General features: G+C 42.6%; 1 protein-coding gene across 1 annotated transcript in view; it reads right to left on the reverse strand.

The window, feature by feature from the left end:
- Window positions 1-16,533, reverse strand: part of PARP14 (poly(ADP-ribose) polymerase family member 14) — a 94,016-nt gene that overhangs the window by 53,222 nt on the left and 24,261 nt on the right. The window contains exons 11-18 of the mRNA XM_084642727.1: window positions 16,067-16,160; window positions 14,744-14,893; window positions 13,401-13,463; window positions 12,143-12,310; window positions 11,249-11,458; window positions 10,549-11,148; window positions 7,767-7,909; window positions 4,420-4,594 (exon numbers count right to left, since the gene is read on the reverse strand). Coding sequence (XP_084498853.1) covers window positions 4,420-4,594; window positions 7,767-7,909; window positions 10,549-11,148; window positions 11,249-11,458; window positions 12,143-12,310; window positions 13,401-13,463; window positions 14,744-14,893; window positions 16,067-16,160 — 1,603 coding nt within the window. The remainder of the gene's footprint in view (window positions 1-4,419; window positions 4,595-7,766; window positions 7,910-10,548; window positions 11,149-11,248; window positions 11,459-12,142; window positions 12,311-13,400; window positions 13,464-14,743; window positions 14,894-16,066; window positions 16,161-16,533) is intronic.

Below are 16,533 nucleotides of genomic sequence, written 5' to 3' on the forward strand. Positions count from 1 at the left end.
GTATTGTTGCTCTCTGTTCATGCGAGAAGGACCAGGGAAGTAAGTGGGTAAAGGAATAAGCCCCCTAACATGAGGCATGTCTAAGGAATCCCAGATAAATTGAAGTTGGAAGCTCTCTTCCACCAGGAATAAGAAACTGGTTGGGTCTGCACACTTTCTAGTCAGACTTCAAGGAAATTTATTTGGGGATTTTAACTAAGTGATTCTATAAAAATGTTTCTCCTTTGTAAGTTCAAGCAAACTAGACTAGTAGAATGTCAAAGAAAACTTTTAAGCAATTGTTTTTGATGTGTTAAACTAGTCCATTTCAAATCAAACCCTAGACAAAGTGCATCTTTACATCTTGCAGAATGACCTGAAGATTGATAAATGCATTAGAAATACTGAAGAACTGACAACTGTTGATTATATACCTGTGGGGTTCTGGGTGAATTAATAAAAACTTGTTCATTGGTTATGAATAACTGTGTCCTGATCTGAGACACACTGTTGAAGGTAAAAGTAGACCTGAGAAGAACTGTCTAGGTGGAGAGGAGAGCAGATGCTGCATACTCTCCAAGGCTAATGCATCGGCCACACTTTCTGCTTCAAATACAATGCCTCCTAGAGCTTCCATTGGAGCACTGAGTCATCAGCTAAAACAGGCAGAGCAGAACACTGAAGATGAGCATATTAAGCTACATTGAGCTTCTGCAGACAACTATATTGATTCACAGACTGGCAAAGCAGCCTAATTCTCCCCTTACCCTCACCCCAATAAGAAATCTGAGTCCTATCCCAGCTGTTGAAACCTCCTACTACATACACCCTCCCCCAAACACACAGCACCTACCAGCTGCCTAAACTCTCCTCCTATAACCTCTCCACACCAAAAAAATAAACCACAAAGACCCATCCACGCCACTCCCAACACAGTCCTGCAAATCCTCGATAAACAAATAGGCAAGAACTGCTTCCAGCCCCCACGAGGTACTCAGTTTCCAAGTGTCATCTACCCGGAAATTGGGTAGTATTGTAAGGGTTAGATATCATCAGTACATCATACTAAAAACAACAGGCAAATATTAGAGCTACGTGTCACAGCCATGGGAGATGCTCTATTTATCCACAGTGAACACTATTTAAATAAATATATAAAATCAGTATTTGCCAACAGCATTTTCCAGACAGCAGTACCTGAGATATCACTTTTTTCTGACACCTTGAACAGAAAATAAATTGGATGTACGGTAGGTTGGCAAACGTTATCTTTTAATGGCTCTCTCTGTATCTCTGTCTTAGGTGTACCTAATGCACCCATCAACATGGAAAATGAGGGGGTATTTCCTGGAAGAAGGCAGAGATGGGGGGGTTCTGAAAATGGGAAACAAACAGGGAGTTTCTGGAGGGATGCTGGGGCCGAGAAGGGAAGCAGAGACAGAAAGATGGATGATCTGACATAGTATTGTCATGAAAGCTCACGAAAGCTCATGCTCAAATAAATTGGTTAGTCTCTAAGGTGCCACAAGTGCTCCTTTTCTTTTTGCGAATACAGACTAACACGGCTGTTACTCTGAAACCTGTCATAGTATTGTCAGTTATACAGCAGTAAATAGTATTATCTCGCAGTACTCCACAAATTTGGGGGCCTGTGAGAGGACTCTGGGACAGGACATCTAGAGAATCTCCCTGCAGCATTTCTCCTCTATCATTTTGTTTTGAGAACAGACTGTGGGGCTCATTTCCATTTTTGGGTGATCCCACGAAGTCAGGTTCTCCACAGCTCCCTGGAAGCACAGATTCATTAGAACCGCTTCACCAGGGACTCAGTCCGTTCACAGTTGTCCCCATACCAAAAAGAACATTGAGTACTATGCTGTATTATCTTTTCTGATTAACCTTCACAGGGCCAAATGGACAAAATAGTTATACGCTCCCATCCAATTCACAAATCTCTCTGATCTGCCATTCTCCACCCCTTTCCATTCTGCAAAGGAGGTTTATCCTTCTTCAACATGGCAGGTATGAGATCCGCATGTGGAGGGAGACAATCCAGACTGATGTTAACAGAAGACGAATGCCTCCACTGACGACTGTGGTGGGGTTGTCAGCACAACAATTAGTTCAGGGGTCTCAAACACGTGGCTCACGGGCTATTTCCTGCGGCCCGCCAAGCTCCCCGCACCCCCCCCCACCTACTTCTGGGCCAGGGTTGGGCAAACTCTGAAACTTGGGCCGAGCCTGTGGGCCGAGATTGGCCCCCCTGGCACCACGAGCCCCACACTGCTCCTGGCACCACGTCCCTGAGGGTGTGGGGGGGCTGCGCGCAGAGGGCTCCGTGCGTTGCTTCCAGGCATGCCCCCCACAGCTCCCATTGGCCGGGAACGGGGAATCGCAGCCAATGGGAGCTTTGGTGGAGGTACCTGGAGGAGCGGCAAAAGCAGCGCATGGAGCCCTGTGCTCCCCCTCCCCCAGGGGCAGCAGGGACGTGGTTGCGGCTGCTTCCCGGAGCAGGGCTGGAGCAGGCCAGGGGGCCTGCCCTGGCCCCGGTGCGCACTGCTGCCACCCCAGAGCCACTCTAGGTAAGCAGAGCAGAACCGAGCCGGAGCCCACACCCCTCTTGCACCCCAACCCCCTGCCCTGAGCCCCCTGCTGCACCCCCACCCCCTGAGCCCCTTGCCGCACCCCTCACCCCTTCTGCACCCCACACCCCAACTCCCTGCCCTGAACCCCCTGCCGCACCCTGCACCCCTGCCACACCCCTCCTGCACCCTCTGGGGGCAGGAAGGGGGCAGAGTTGGGGTGGGGACTTTGGGGAAGGGGTTGGAATGGGGGCAGGGAAGGGGTGGGAAGAGGTGGGGCAGGGGCGGGGCCTCATAAAAGGGGGGAGTGGGGCCGGGGCCAAGGGCAGCAAGAGGGGGGCGTGTCAGTGATGCAGCCCTCGGGCCAATGCACTAGTCCTCAAGTGGCCCTCGTGGTCATTTGAATTTGAGACCCCTGAATTAGTTTAACTTTTAAAGTAATACTGTCCCATAAAATCACCTTGCTGATTCCAGGCTCACAAGAGAACTAATCAGTTGGTCACATTCGAATTTTATTTTATGTTGGCTGCACACATGTATCTCTGATGCACTAATTGGCACACACACAAAAAGAGGGCTGGTAGTCAAAACGCCCAAGTTTCAGAGTAGCAGCCATGTTAGTCTGTATTCGCAAAAAGAAAAGGAGTACTTGTGGCACCTTAGAGACTAACCAATTTATTTGAGCATAAGCTTTTGTGAGCTACAGCTCACTTCATCACTTTATGCATCCAATGAAGTGAGCTGTAGCTCACGAAAGCTTATGCTCAAATAAATTGGTTAGTCTCTAAGGTGCCAAAAGTACTCCTTTTCTTTTTGCGAAAACTCCCAAGGTCTATTTTCAGTTCTGCTATTGGTCCCTTGGGAAGATGCTGAAAGTCTTTATGCTTTTGTTTCCCCATCTATAATATGAGGATACTTCCTTGCTTTACAGGGGTGGTAGGAGCCTAAATGCATTAATGTTTGCGAAGTGCTTTAAGATCATCTGATGAAAGGAAGTGTAGAAGTGTTAAGAATCATTATTGTATTATTACGTCTAAAGCTGAGTCATGACTGCAATGGAGAACAGCTGAGGCACATAAAGAATACAACTTAAGTCAGAGGTGGGCAAACTATGGCCCGCAGGCCACTTCCGGCCCATGGGACCCTCCTGCCCGGCCCCTGAGCTCCTGGCCCGGGAGGCTAGCCCCCGGCCCCTCCCCCGCAGCCTCAGTGCACCATGCTGCCCGTGTAGTGTATTAAACTGCTCCACGTAGGAATGTGCTACTGGTAGCAGTTACGGAGAGCCATTTACTACACGACACCAGCGCAACGCTCTCGGCGGCGCAGCTGTAGCACCGCCAGCCACCGGTGCTCTGTGCTGCACGTTAAGGGGGGCAGAGAGCAGGGGGGTCGGATAGAGGGCAGGGGAGTTCGGGGTGGTGGTCAGGGGGCGGGGGGTGTGGATGGGGTCGGGGTGGTCAGAGGGTGGGGAACGGAGGTGGGGGGGTTGAATGGGGGGTCGGGGGGAAGTCAGGGGTTCCAGGGGCAGTCCGTCAGGGAACGGGGGGGGGGGGGAGGCGGGGTTTGGATGGGGCAGGAGTCCGGAGGGGGGCTGTCAGGGGGCGAGAAGCAAGGGGGGTCGGAGGCACAGCCTCCTCTAACTGGCCCTCCATACAATTTCCAAAACCCAATGTGGCCCTCAGGCCAAAAAAAGTTTGCCCGCCCCTGACTTATGTACAGAAAGGAATAGTCTCCAGGGCCAATAAGGAATCACTGTGCATCGGAGACATGTGTATTTTGACAGCATGAAAATGTTACACCTTGTCATCCTATTTTATCCCATGCTTATGAAAGCAACATGCTTTAAATTTCACATTACCATTCATTCCGGCGTAACTGCGATTAAATCCCTTATTATTAATAATGGTTAATGAACCACTTGTTGTTCCATGAAATAGAAGCCTCTCATTATTTGTATTGCCATTTTTGGAATCCATCTCCTGCTTTTTTATTTGGTAGGCCTGCCAGTAGTAAGGATTTTGTATCCTTTCAATCTACAACATGAGAAAATAAATTATTATTGATAATGACTAACACCCTTGGCATCAAATCAGAAAAACAGGATGATTAATTACAAAGCGGCATTTTCTAGCCTTATTTATATTGATATTTCTCTTGAGCAACTCCACTAAACTCACTGTAATTTCTCCAAATTGACATGGGTATAACTGGTTGTGTGACTGGCACTGATTGTGTCACTGTGATTAGTTATGATAAATGCAGCACTACGTATCCCATGAAATAGAAGCTTCTCATTATTTGTGCTGCCATTTTTGGAATCCATCTCCTGCTTCGTTATGAGGTAGGCCTGCCAGTAGTAATGATGTTGTATGCTCTCAAACTACAAAGTTAAAAAATGAGACATGATATTGATAATGACCAACATCTTCAATTAAAGCAGCTTGATACTGGCATCACTTGAGAGGAGCACCTGGCCCACAATGTGATACAAAATATTTTGCTTTCAGAGCCTCACTCTGTGACCAATGTGTCATTTTTATAGTTGGTTAACAGGATATCAAAAATAAATAGAATGTGCAGTAAGACTAGTAGTAGTTATAAAAATAACATATCCATTTAGGTAGATTCGTTAGTTAGATTCTCTCTGTACCATTTCACTGCTGTCCCATATCTTTTATACATCTTCAGTGAGGTGCTAGCTTTCAAATGCACGTTGCAGTGGTTAAAATATATCAAAATATGATGGGGAGATCACCAGTTTTGGTGGATGTTGTTAACTGCCTTGCTATTATATGATGATGTAGTAGCTTCTTGTGGTGATCGGCATGCATCAAAAAGAAAAGGGTAGAGACCAGCAAAGAAGTGTATCTGAAAGGAAACAGTGCCCCACCAGACCTATATCCAGCTAAACAAGTGTATGCGTGTGTGTATTAGCAATGTAGTAATCTGTGTAGCAGAACATCTCAATTCCTCTAATTGCCATCATTTAGATTTGAGCAGGATGGTGCATCTGTACTGATGTAACAATTATTATAACTGGTAGATCTAAAGTCCTGCTTCAGGACAGGTTAGAGGATTTACAGGTATTTCAAAAGAGGGATTTTGCATAAAATTAAATGATTATGTATTGTTTATCTGTCTTTTCTCCTCTGCAAATGGAGAAGCAACAGACAGCGTTCGGTCTGGAAAAGAGAGGGAGATGGCCAGTAGGCAGAACTTCTTTTATAGGAGAGGAAGTGGAAAGGTGCCTCCTCCTATTGCTCACACTTCAGATTCTCTTACTTGGAAAGTCCTCACTACCCCAGCCAGAAAGAAGTGGGAGCTCCCCCAAACCAGTGGGATGAAGAGGAAGGAGAACTTATCCTCCTTATTTTCGCTTCTTGGTTGCTGGAAATTAAACAGTACATTGCTATGCTTCACTGTAGCAGAAAGGCTACTATGAAAGGGTTAAAATCACTGTGTACTAAACATATGACATACGCTGCATAAGATTTGCTTTGAATATCTTAACTGTGATGTTAACTTTGATAATGGTTAGTATTATGGTGATATTGATACCATCTGCTTTGCAGTGTAAGATTCTTTTTGTAGATCATTAATATTCTCCCAAATCATCTAACTAGCAGGTTGTATGCACACACCAGTAGGTGAGACATTGATTTTGTCTACACTAGCAACTTTCCTAAAGTCTCCCACCTTTGAAGTACCCCTGGTGCAACTGCACCGCGGGTAGTAACAGTGGATGTGCGAGTGCAGACAAGGTATTGGCAGTCAGCGTTTTAAACACCACGGACCAGATTTTTACAGACATTTAGGCACATAAAGATGCTGACAGGAGCTGAGTGGGATTTTCAAAGGCACGTAGGTGTCTAACTCCCATTGATTTCAACCACTAGGTGCCTATCTGCATTTTTTGGCACCTAAATACCTTTAAAAATCTGACCCCATGTTGCCTTGACTTGCTCTCAGCAGGGTTAGACTACATAGTGATTACAACCCCAGCAAACGGTCTATAGTATGCTCCCACTGGCAGAGCTGCACGTAATGCAATACGGAGAGATTTTAGGAAGAAAGCTAGTGTAGATATAATGGTAGCAACCGTCTTCATGGTCAAGTCCCTTTTTATTATATTTTTTGTAAGGAATTCCCTGTGTGTAGTAATCTCTAGTGTGCAGTTAGCTCTTAAAAAAGCACAGCAGTGGAACCAATTAGAGGAGCTATTGGGTCTTGCTTTTCCTGACTAGTTACACTTAGGAAGATCTCACAAGGAATTTGGAGATTCCAGGGGAAATCTCCATGAAGCATCAGAAATTTCTGAAAGGGGAATGTTGGCCACTCCCTAAAAGCACTGGACAGGGGAGGGGCCATCAACCACCTCATAAAGACTCTAGAGAGGAGAGATGATCTCCTAAATTCTTTTGATAGATGCTAGCAGACTGATGAGCTTCCCTCCCAAGAAGACCTGTCATAGGAGATAAGGACCCAGATATTCAGCTGATATAAACCAGCATAATTTCATTGGCTTCAATGGAACCAAGCTGATTTACACCAGCAGAGGTTCTGGTCCGAGATGTAGGGTGGAAGAAAGGTAGTGCTGACGGATTTCCATCACCAGCCCCCATTCTCAGCACTGTCTTGAGAAGTCTTGTTCTGAGAAACAGTCTCACTATAAGGTTGGGCAGAGTGACTTTGCTAGACTTCTGAAAACTGGTGCTACACCTGCAATAGCTTAGCTTCTTTTCAAAGCAATAATAGGATCTACATATATTATAAATAAAAACAGACTAGGAAAGGATTTTTTTCACTGTGTCTGCTCATGGTTGGAAGTTGAAGCTAGACAAATTCAGACTGGAAAGAAGGCATAAATTTTTAACAGCAAGGGTAATTAACATTTACCATTTGTCCTGGTGGATTCTCTATCACTGACAATTTTAAAATCAAGATTAGACGTTTTTAAAAAGATCTGCTCTTGTTCAAAATGAATTATTTTGCCGAAGTTCTATGGTCTGTTTTATACAGGTGGTCAGATTAGATGATCGCAATGATCCTTTCTGACCTTGGAATGTATGAATCTATTAATCCTTCCTCTCCTATCAAGGAACTATCCAAATTTAGAAAGCTAAACCAACCCCTCGTCCATCCTTCGTCATTATCTAATCTAGTGCCAGTCACCAAGATATCTAGAAACTAGAGCAGCATTTTAACCTTTTCAATTTTGAATGCTGAACATGTCTGTTGAAACTTCATCTGAACATCTTGATATTCTTTCATTTCTTGATGTAACTCCACCACTTTGACACGTTCTTGTTTCATATCACACCACTCTTCAGGGAGAGCTACTAATTTACCTGCAAAGTAAACATTCTGTTAATATATTATTTACACTAGATTCCTCTGGTATGCAGGCATATACCTTATTATAAATCCTTTCTGAAAGTAGAACACCCATTTATTATTCAATCTCTAATTAATGCCATTCTTCGTCAAGAGAATGCATAATCCTATCTTAGGCCTGGTCTACCCTGGGGGGGGGGGGGGATCGATCTAAGATACACAACTTCAGCTACGAGAATAGCGTAGCTGAAGTTGACGTATCTGAGATCGACTTAGAATCACTTACTTCGTGTCCTCGCGGCACGGAATCGACGTCGGCCGCTCCCCCGTCGACTCCGCTTCCGCCTCTTGCCGTGATGGAGTTCTGGAGTCGACGGCAGAGCGATTGGGGATCGATTTATCACGTCTACACTAGACATGATAAATCGATCCCCGATAGATCGATCACTACATGCCGATCTGGCGGGTAGTGTAGACATGGCCTTAGCCAGACATCTGAAGGTTCACAGGTAAGAACATAAGAATGGTCACACTGGGTCAGACCAAAGGTCCAACTAGCCCAGGATCCTGTCTTCCAACAGTGGCCAGTGCCAGGTGCCCCAGAGGGAATGAACAGAACAGGTAATCAAGTGATCCATTCCTTGTCGCCCATTCCCAGCTTCTGGCAAACAGAGGCTAGGGACACCATCCCTGCCCATCCTAGCTAATAGCCATTCATGGACCTATCCTCCACAAATTTATCTAATTCTTTTTTGAACCCTGTTATAGTCCTGGCCTTCACAACATCCTCTGGCAAGGAGTTCCACAGGTTGACTGTGCATTGTGTGAAAAAATACTTCCTTTTGTTTGTTTTAAACCTGCTGCCTATTAATTTCATTTGGTGACCCGTAGTTCTTGTGTTATGAGGAGTAAATAACACTTCCTTATTTACTTTCTCCACACCAGTCATGATTTTATAGATCTCAATCATATCGCCCCTAAGTTGTCTTTTTTCCAAGCTGAAAAGTCCCAATTTTATTAATCTCTCCTCACACGGCAGCCGTTCCATATGCCTAATCATTTTTGTTGCCCTTTTCTGAACCGTTCCCAATTCCCATATACTTTTGAGATGGGGCAACCACATCTGCACACAGTATTCAAGATGTGGGCATACCATAGATTTATATAGAGGCAATATGATATTTTCTGTCTTATCTATCCCTTTCTTAATGATTCCCAATATTGTTTGCCTTTTTTTTTTTTTTACTGCCACTGCACAGAGTGGATGTTTTCACAGAACTATCCACAATGACTCCAAGATCTCTTTCTTGAGTAGTAACAGCTAATTTAGGCCCCATCATTTTATATGTATATTTGGAATTATGTTTTCCAATGTGCATTACTTTGCATTTATCAATGTTTAATTTCATCTGCCACTTTGTTGCCCAGTCACCCAGTTTTGAGAGATTCTTGTGTAGCTTTTCGCAGTCTGCCTGGGACTTAACTATCTTGAGTAGTTTTGTACCATCTGCAAATGTTGCCACTTCACTGTTTACCCCTTTTTCCAGATCATTTATGAATATGTTGAATAGGACTGGGCCCAGTACAGACCCCGGGGGACACCACTATTTACCTCTCTCCATTTTGAAAACTGACCATTTATTCCTGCCCCTTGTTTACTATCTTTTAACCAGTTACCATTCCATGAGAGGACCGTCCCTCTTATACCATGACTGCTTACTTTGCTCAGGAGCCTTTGGTGAAGGCTTGACAAAGGCTTTCTGAAAATCTAATTACACTATATACAGGTGGTCAATTGGCATCTGGGAGAACAAGGGAGTTTCCTTATTAAACTAAACATAACCTCCCCTCAAAATATAAAGGCCAAACTCCATCACAGCTGCATTTCTCTTTCTCAGTTCATGTCAGAGAGGCTAAGACCTTAGCTGTGTTGTCAGTCAGCGTGAAACTGGCTTGGATTTAAAGCAAAGGAACCCTCTGTTTAAGTCCTCCTCAATCACGTCTTTTCAAGAATAATAAAGATTTAATAAAAACTGAAACTCTCTCCACGAACAAAAAGAAAGAAAAAAGCAGGGGCCTCTGAGAGAACAACGATTACCCTTCATGACTGCAATTGTAGTATTCCTTAAACATTTATTCTGGTGGGGGGAGATGATGAACAGCTCTCATTAGGCATCTCCTATGTGTTACAGTAGCACTTAGAGGCTACAGTGCCACTGTGCTAGACACTGTACATAGTTAATAGAAAGATGGCCCCTGCCCTGAAGCGTTTATATAATTCAAGTGTAAGATGAGAGACAACAGATGGATATAACAAACAAAAGAGGGGGAATCTCAGGGTAAGAATGAGATGATTCTGATCTATGTGAGAAGTGGTGGTCACCGCACACTAGCAGCCGAATTATTACTGAGTTCTTCGTAGGCACCATGGTATTTATTTTCTGTATTTATCAGTTTTAATAAATCCAAGAGCCTTTATCATCTTTGTTTCTGAATCCAGCACCTTTCTCATATGGCTGCTCAGAACTGTTAGTATTTCAGATGTGCACAGGAACTGCTACTTTGTTTGTCCCTTGTATAGTCTCCCCACAACTTACTCATGCTAAGCTAGACACAGTATGGCCCGAAGTAACACCGAACAGCTTTCATTCACCTTCATCTTTTGAGATTCGTAGAATGGCCATAATTTTCCCTGTGTCATCTATAGCACGTTTGGCTTCCAGATCCACTTGATAGTTTTTATTCCAAATGGTGATGTTAATCTCTTTTTGGTTTAATGCTGCAGCATCCTCTAAGCGTAGATTTGTTAGGCTGTCAAAAGGTAGGTACTGATTATTTTTTAAATATTGCCACTCAACTAGGTTGCTGAGAAGTTCTGCCTTGGACTGTTCTTCTTGAACAGCTCTAACTCTTTTGATCATTTCTTGAATTTCCAAGCAAGCACGCAAGACGTCTTTGGTAACACCAGAAACTCGAATTAAAGGCACAGGATACTTGTATTCCAGCTGAATGGACAGTTTCTTCTGGAGGTTTGCCAGTTCCTTATATTCTTGGTCATCAAAGCTTGAAATCCATTCATCTGAGATAGTGTTTTCATGCTGTTCCTTTAAAATCAGGTTTTTAATCCAGGATATAGCATCTTCCATGTTTTTTTGGCTTTCACCACAAATCTGAAAAACAGTTCTCTCAACTTTCTTTTGCAAAACCATTGCAGGCTTTTTTTCTGTAGCACGTTTTCCCAAGCCGAAGAATGCTGTAATGAAGTATAAATACTTGCGGTTACTCAGTTGCTAAAATTAAATAAGGGTTATTTATGCCTCCACTTAAAAATGAACAACCAGACATCTACTTACAAGCACATTTTGAGAAGAAGGACTCTGATGCAGGTGCATTAGCAGTACTTTCTCTTTTCTGCATGTTTGCATGGAACACACTTAGTAGTTGTGGCTGGAAGATGATAATTTTAATGTTTTTCACAATTTGAACAGATTTATCACTTGCAAAATCAACTACAGCATCCATCATGTTATCAGCTACTACTGCTGGATCAAGGCCTGCCTGACCTGTAACAAATGTAACAATACAAAAAAAATACATGTATCAATGTGTTGAAAGACATTTAATACAGATATAATTTTATTCAAGTAATGGACCCATGCACAACTAGATCTTAAACATAGCGCCCAATTCTGCATTCTTTTATTCCAATGATTCTCATTGATTTGAATGGAAATTTTGAGTGATCAAGGAATGCAGAAGCAGGGCTAAGGAAGAATCCGGCCTACAGAGATAGGTTTATATCCCATCCATCTAAGGCCTGTTCCTGGTCCTACAGAAGTCAGAATAGAAACTTCCACTGACTTCAGTAGGAGCAGAAATAGGCACATAGACACCTTCCAGTGGGATATCCATGAACATCAGTTGAGACAAGCATTCATGGTTCTCTAGATGGTAATATCATATGGATATTCTCAAGTCTCTAACGTTAAAACAGGACAGTCTTAAATCACTTTATATTTAAGTTAACAACAGTGATCTCCAGCTTCCTTATCGTTTCAAAATCCTTGCTCTGAGCTTCACTAGCTGTTATTTGCCCCAACGTCACAACAATTTTCTTAATATAGGAGAATAAACTTTTCAGGTAAATCAATTGGCTGAAGCACTGATGTCAATGGAATCGCACAGGATGAATTTGGTCTCAAGAAGGCTGACTGGTTTTAGTTTAATTTTCCAACAAAAACATAAACCTGTTCCAATTGCTGGGAAGGCAACCGATGTGTACTTCTTCAGTTCACACTCCTGGAGCACTTTGGAGACTAAAGATTTGGTATCATTCTGGGCAACAAGATGAATTATTTTTTTGCACATCAGGTTTCCTGCTTGTGTGGTTATAAGGTCATCGTGAGGTTGTGAGGCTGAAAGATGAAAGAAAATATATAAGGCATAACAGAAAGTGATAAGTCCTTTAATTATCCATAATGCAAACTTTTCTAAATCATCTTCATCATCTTCACCTGCCACCTGCCTGTACTACCCTTTCCTTGAGCCCCTGCATTGGCTTCCAATCTCCTTCTGCACCAGATTCAAACCCCTCATCCCTGCTTTCAAGGCCACAGCTCAGCTTCCGTCCACATCTTATCTGGCCTTACTCCTCAGCTTGCTCTGTGCACTCAGACAGCTTGGTGCAACTCAGTGCTCCACTGGTATTCGGACTTTCCTCTCTGGTTCTGTGGACTACACAGCCTCACTCCTCTTTCAACTCTCCCATCATATCCACTTCCTTCAATTGCCTTTCCGTGCTAACCTACACATTTACCTCTTCCCTGTAGTTAAACACAGAACTCATAATTTTTTCCTGTTGGATCTTTATCTTGCATAGGTTGTATTTATCATTCTTCAATAGATTATGTCTAAAATTAGATACAAGTTCCATTAAGATAGGAACTTTCCTTTTTTACTTGTCTCTAAGCCATGCGGAGGATGCTGTGAGTTGCTGGTATAAGCCAGCAGCACATTACTACTTCCTAACTTCAGAAAAAGGGACACAAAAGAAAAAATCAGTCAGAGGATTGTGTCAGAAGCACAATGTCTTCTGAGGCTGCTGCTGGGTGGTGCAGCTCATTTCTTTACATATAAATATGTACCACCCAGTGCTCAGGCTCTGACCAAAGGCACCATCTAACCCTTTGTACTTTTGCCCTGTTTTGAAGGTTTTACTGGCACAAGAGGAAGAGTCATATAGCAGAGCAGGTTCTTTTAATTTACCTTGATGCTGACATCTCTTAAGTATTTTTCTTCTGCTTTGTACTTTATTTTAACATCTCTTAAGATGTTTTACACACATCATATTAATTAATTAAGGAGTTGTGAGATCATGGATAAACACAAATACAATAGTAGGTTAATTTTCAGCAGTGGTATGCACCCACCACTCCCACTGCCTTCAGTGGAAACTGTGGGTGCTCAGTGCCTCTAGAAAGCAGGTCACATATGTTGTATTCATACCTAGCTGAGCACATTCTGCTTCAACCTGTGGTCCAGCACCTTCCAGAATTGCCTTAGAGACACCTGAAATAAGAAGAGCCATATTAGCTTGACAAATCAAATTAAGAGTACTCAAAGTCTCACCCAGGTCAAAAGACCGAGTACACAATATCCTCTCACATCTGGCAAAAGAATAGGTCAAGATTTTTAAAAAATAGAAGCCTGCATCAGATGTTAAGGCATCTTCCTGATCTTCAAAAGTGCTGAATACCGAACAGTTCCCAATGAGGTCAAATAAAACTGTTACTTCCTTATAGATAAGTCCTATAAAATGTAATAGGGATAAACCAATAACTTGGTTTATAAATATTATAAAGCTTATAATATTTAAAAGAGAAAGCTTTACTTCCTATGTAATGTTTAAACTTCATACAGACTGTAAAAGGTCAGGATGGCTTGCCTCTTGAGGGCTGGAGGGCGTAAGGGTAGTGAACCCTTATTACTAAAGATGCACACCTGGATTAGATCAGGTAGTTCCCAATAAAGGGCAGCAACTGGCTGCAGTGCAGGTGGAAGTTCAGGAAACTGTAGGAAGTAAAAAAGGTTTCTGCAAGTAAGAACCTAATCCCAGGGGGATTTGGAAGCAAGAACCACAAACCTGAGGCTCCAGCTAGATTGTGCCTGGGAGTGGCCTGCCAAAGGGGGAAAGGCCCCAGGCAGGAAGGCCTGTAGGGTGAATTGGAGACTGCTGGGAGTGATCAGACTCCAGCAGAAAAACTTGGGACGTAAGGTTTCCCTATTGAGACTACAGGCAGGAAAAGTTTGGGAGTGACCTGACAAGAGGGTAAAACAGATGGACTGTGTTTTGGAACTCTTGGGTTTTATTTTGGAGCTTTATTTAGGTGAATAAACTTGGACCCCTGAGAAGGGGTGGTGGTGAATGGATCAGAAATGCCTGTGTGGAGTTTGTTTAAAAAGCCCTTTGAGGGAGAAATTGTTAGTAGGTACCGCAGAAGCACCCCCGGCCATGAGGGGTACATGGGAGGCAGCTGACCCCATTGCACAGAACATAAGACAATGAATGATTCCCTGCTATAGAATTCTATAGGGAGGTTTAAACGTTCTAGAGAAAGATTCTCATTCTCTATTAAATTCTATAGGATTTTTCTATATACTGGGGCGAACAGTAACAAATTATATTAAAATACTTCCTAGTACGGCTTTCCCAGTTTGAAAATGCCAGGGAACAATGTATAAAAAAAGACTTGTATATATTGAAAATTCTTCCCTCCCATCCTCTTACGCATGCACTCAAACCACTCAAAATGTATTTCTCATTAATCTCAATCACTAGGCTAAAGTACCTGTTTTGAGGTTAAACGTTTGATTTGATATGTTCACAATGACATCTGTTTTTTGCGTGGTAATGTCTCCACTTGCTATTTGGAATGTAATGGAACCAATCTGCACTTCATGCACTCCCTGTTTTGGGGTTGAAATGGGCCCAAAGAAAGCTGCAAGAGAAAAGAAATTAAAATGATAGAAGTGTATCTCAGCAAAGGTTCTATTCCCTAGAGCGAGGGACTCACCTGCCTCTATGTGCATTTAGTAGAGAGCTCACAAAAAGTTTGATTTTTGGTCTTAGTCCGTCACATTCCCATGGAGAAGATTACAGACATACCCAGTTTACAACATAAAATTATATCGTGTTCACCCACACAAAGCCCAGGTAACTGTGTGGGAGAAAGTTGAGCCAGGGCAAGGAGATCGACCCCCAAGCTGGGTCTAGGGCACAAAGTTTCAAAACAACCTATCCTGCTATAGCTGCTGCTCCAATACGTAGGCTCAAACAGCAGCTATAGCCCCGCAATACCTATGTGTTGGAGCCACTGCCTCTTTGTAAATGGAAAGTCCCTGGTCTCTGTCTTTACCTGTTCCCATCACTGACCTCCAATCTGGGGCAGCACAGAAAACACTTTTACAGTGTACATGGAGTAGAGAGATCCCTCTGTGATTGTAAACTCATACCATATGGGCCCACTGCAGGATATATGAGTGGAAATGTGACTTAGTATGAAAATAAGCAAGCTTGTGGATTCTCATTTCTTTCAGTAGCCTTTGAGCAGGATCTGAATATTATATTTTTTAAAAAATCTAATTAAGTGTGCAATATTTATCCTGCTCTTTGTAATCCTGTCAGGTTGGACAATGAAAAAAAAAAAACTATTTAGTTTCACATTTGTTTCTCATCAGTCTTACTTTCTTGCAGAATGTCCAATGATTTTAATAGGAGCAAGACTGGCCCCATGGGATGTATGATCCAGTAATTCACCAGGCATCACAGGTGGTAGTAAGACTGTTTACCTGCTCAGAATCTTTGTTAGTTAGTACGCTGGTAAAAATACCTGTGTTCTGTCTACACTACAGCTTCTACTATGGTTATGACTGGTAGTGAATTATGGGCATGATTTTTACAAGTGTACACAAACCTATTGCTGGAGAGATACAATTTTCTGCTTTAACTGATTTTTACTAATAGGATTATCACTGTCTTACTTTGAACACTGGGACGGACATGTTCACCAAACCAATATCAAAAAAATATATATTAGGTGAAAATTTTAAGAATTTTTTTCAATCACTAGAATAGTTATAAAACTTACAAAACATTAACAAAACAAACTTACCTTGTCCTTGCTGGGCATTCTCTGGCACAGGCTTGTGCATTTTGACATTGGTAATATTTCCACTTGCTCTATTTTGCAGTTCATCTGAAAATGCCTAGAAAGAGAACCATAGTCATCACCTGTAGGCACCTCTTTAGAGTTTTCTCAGTAGTAATACAGATTTGAAAAATAAAAATTAGATCTAAAATTTTTTAGAAAAAACAAAAAGGTGATGGACTAGATGCTGTCCACCAAGCAATCTTATTCAACACTGAATGGAAATATTGATAAACTGGAATCATAAAGGAACCATGATTCCTTCAAAATTATGAGCAAGGGAGAGAAACTGGCAAACTGCTTCAGGTTTAACACCTTCAGGCAGTACAGTGAAAGTCTAAATAGCATGTAATAGGGTGCACAGACAGAGGGCTTATTCCTAACATGAGTGATACCTCTAACTCAATTCCTGTCCACACACAAAAAACCTT

The sequence above is a fragment of the Lepidochelys olivacea genome (assembly GCF_965140295.1).
Source record: "Lepidochelys olivacea isolate rLepOli2 genome assembly, chromosome: 11".
Classification (NCBI taxonomy): domain Eukaryota; kingdom Metazoa; phylum Chordata; order Testudines; family Cheloniidae; genus Lepidochelys; species Lepidochelys olivacea.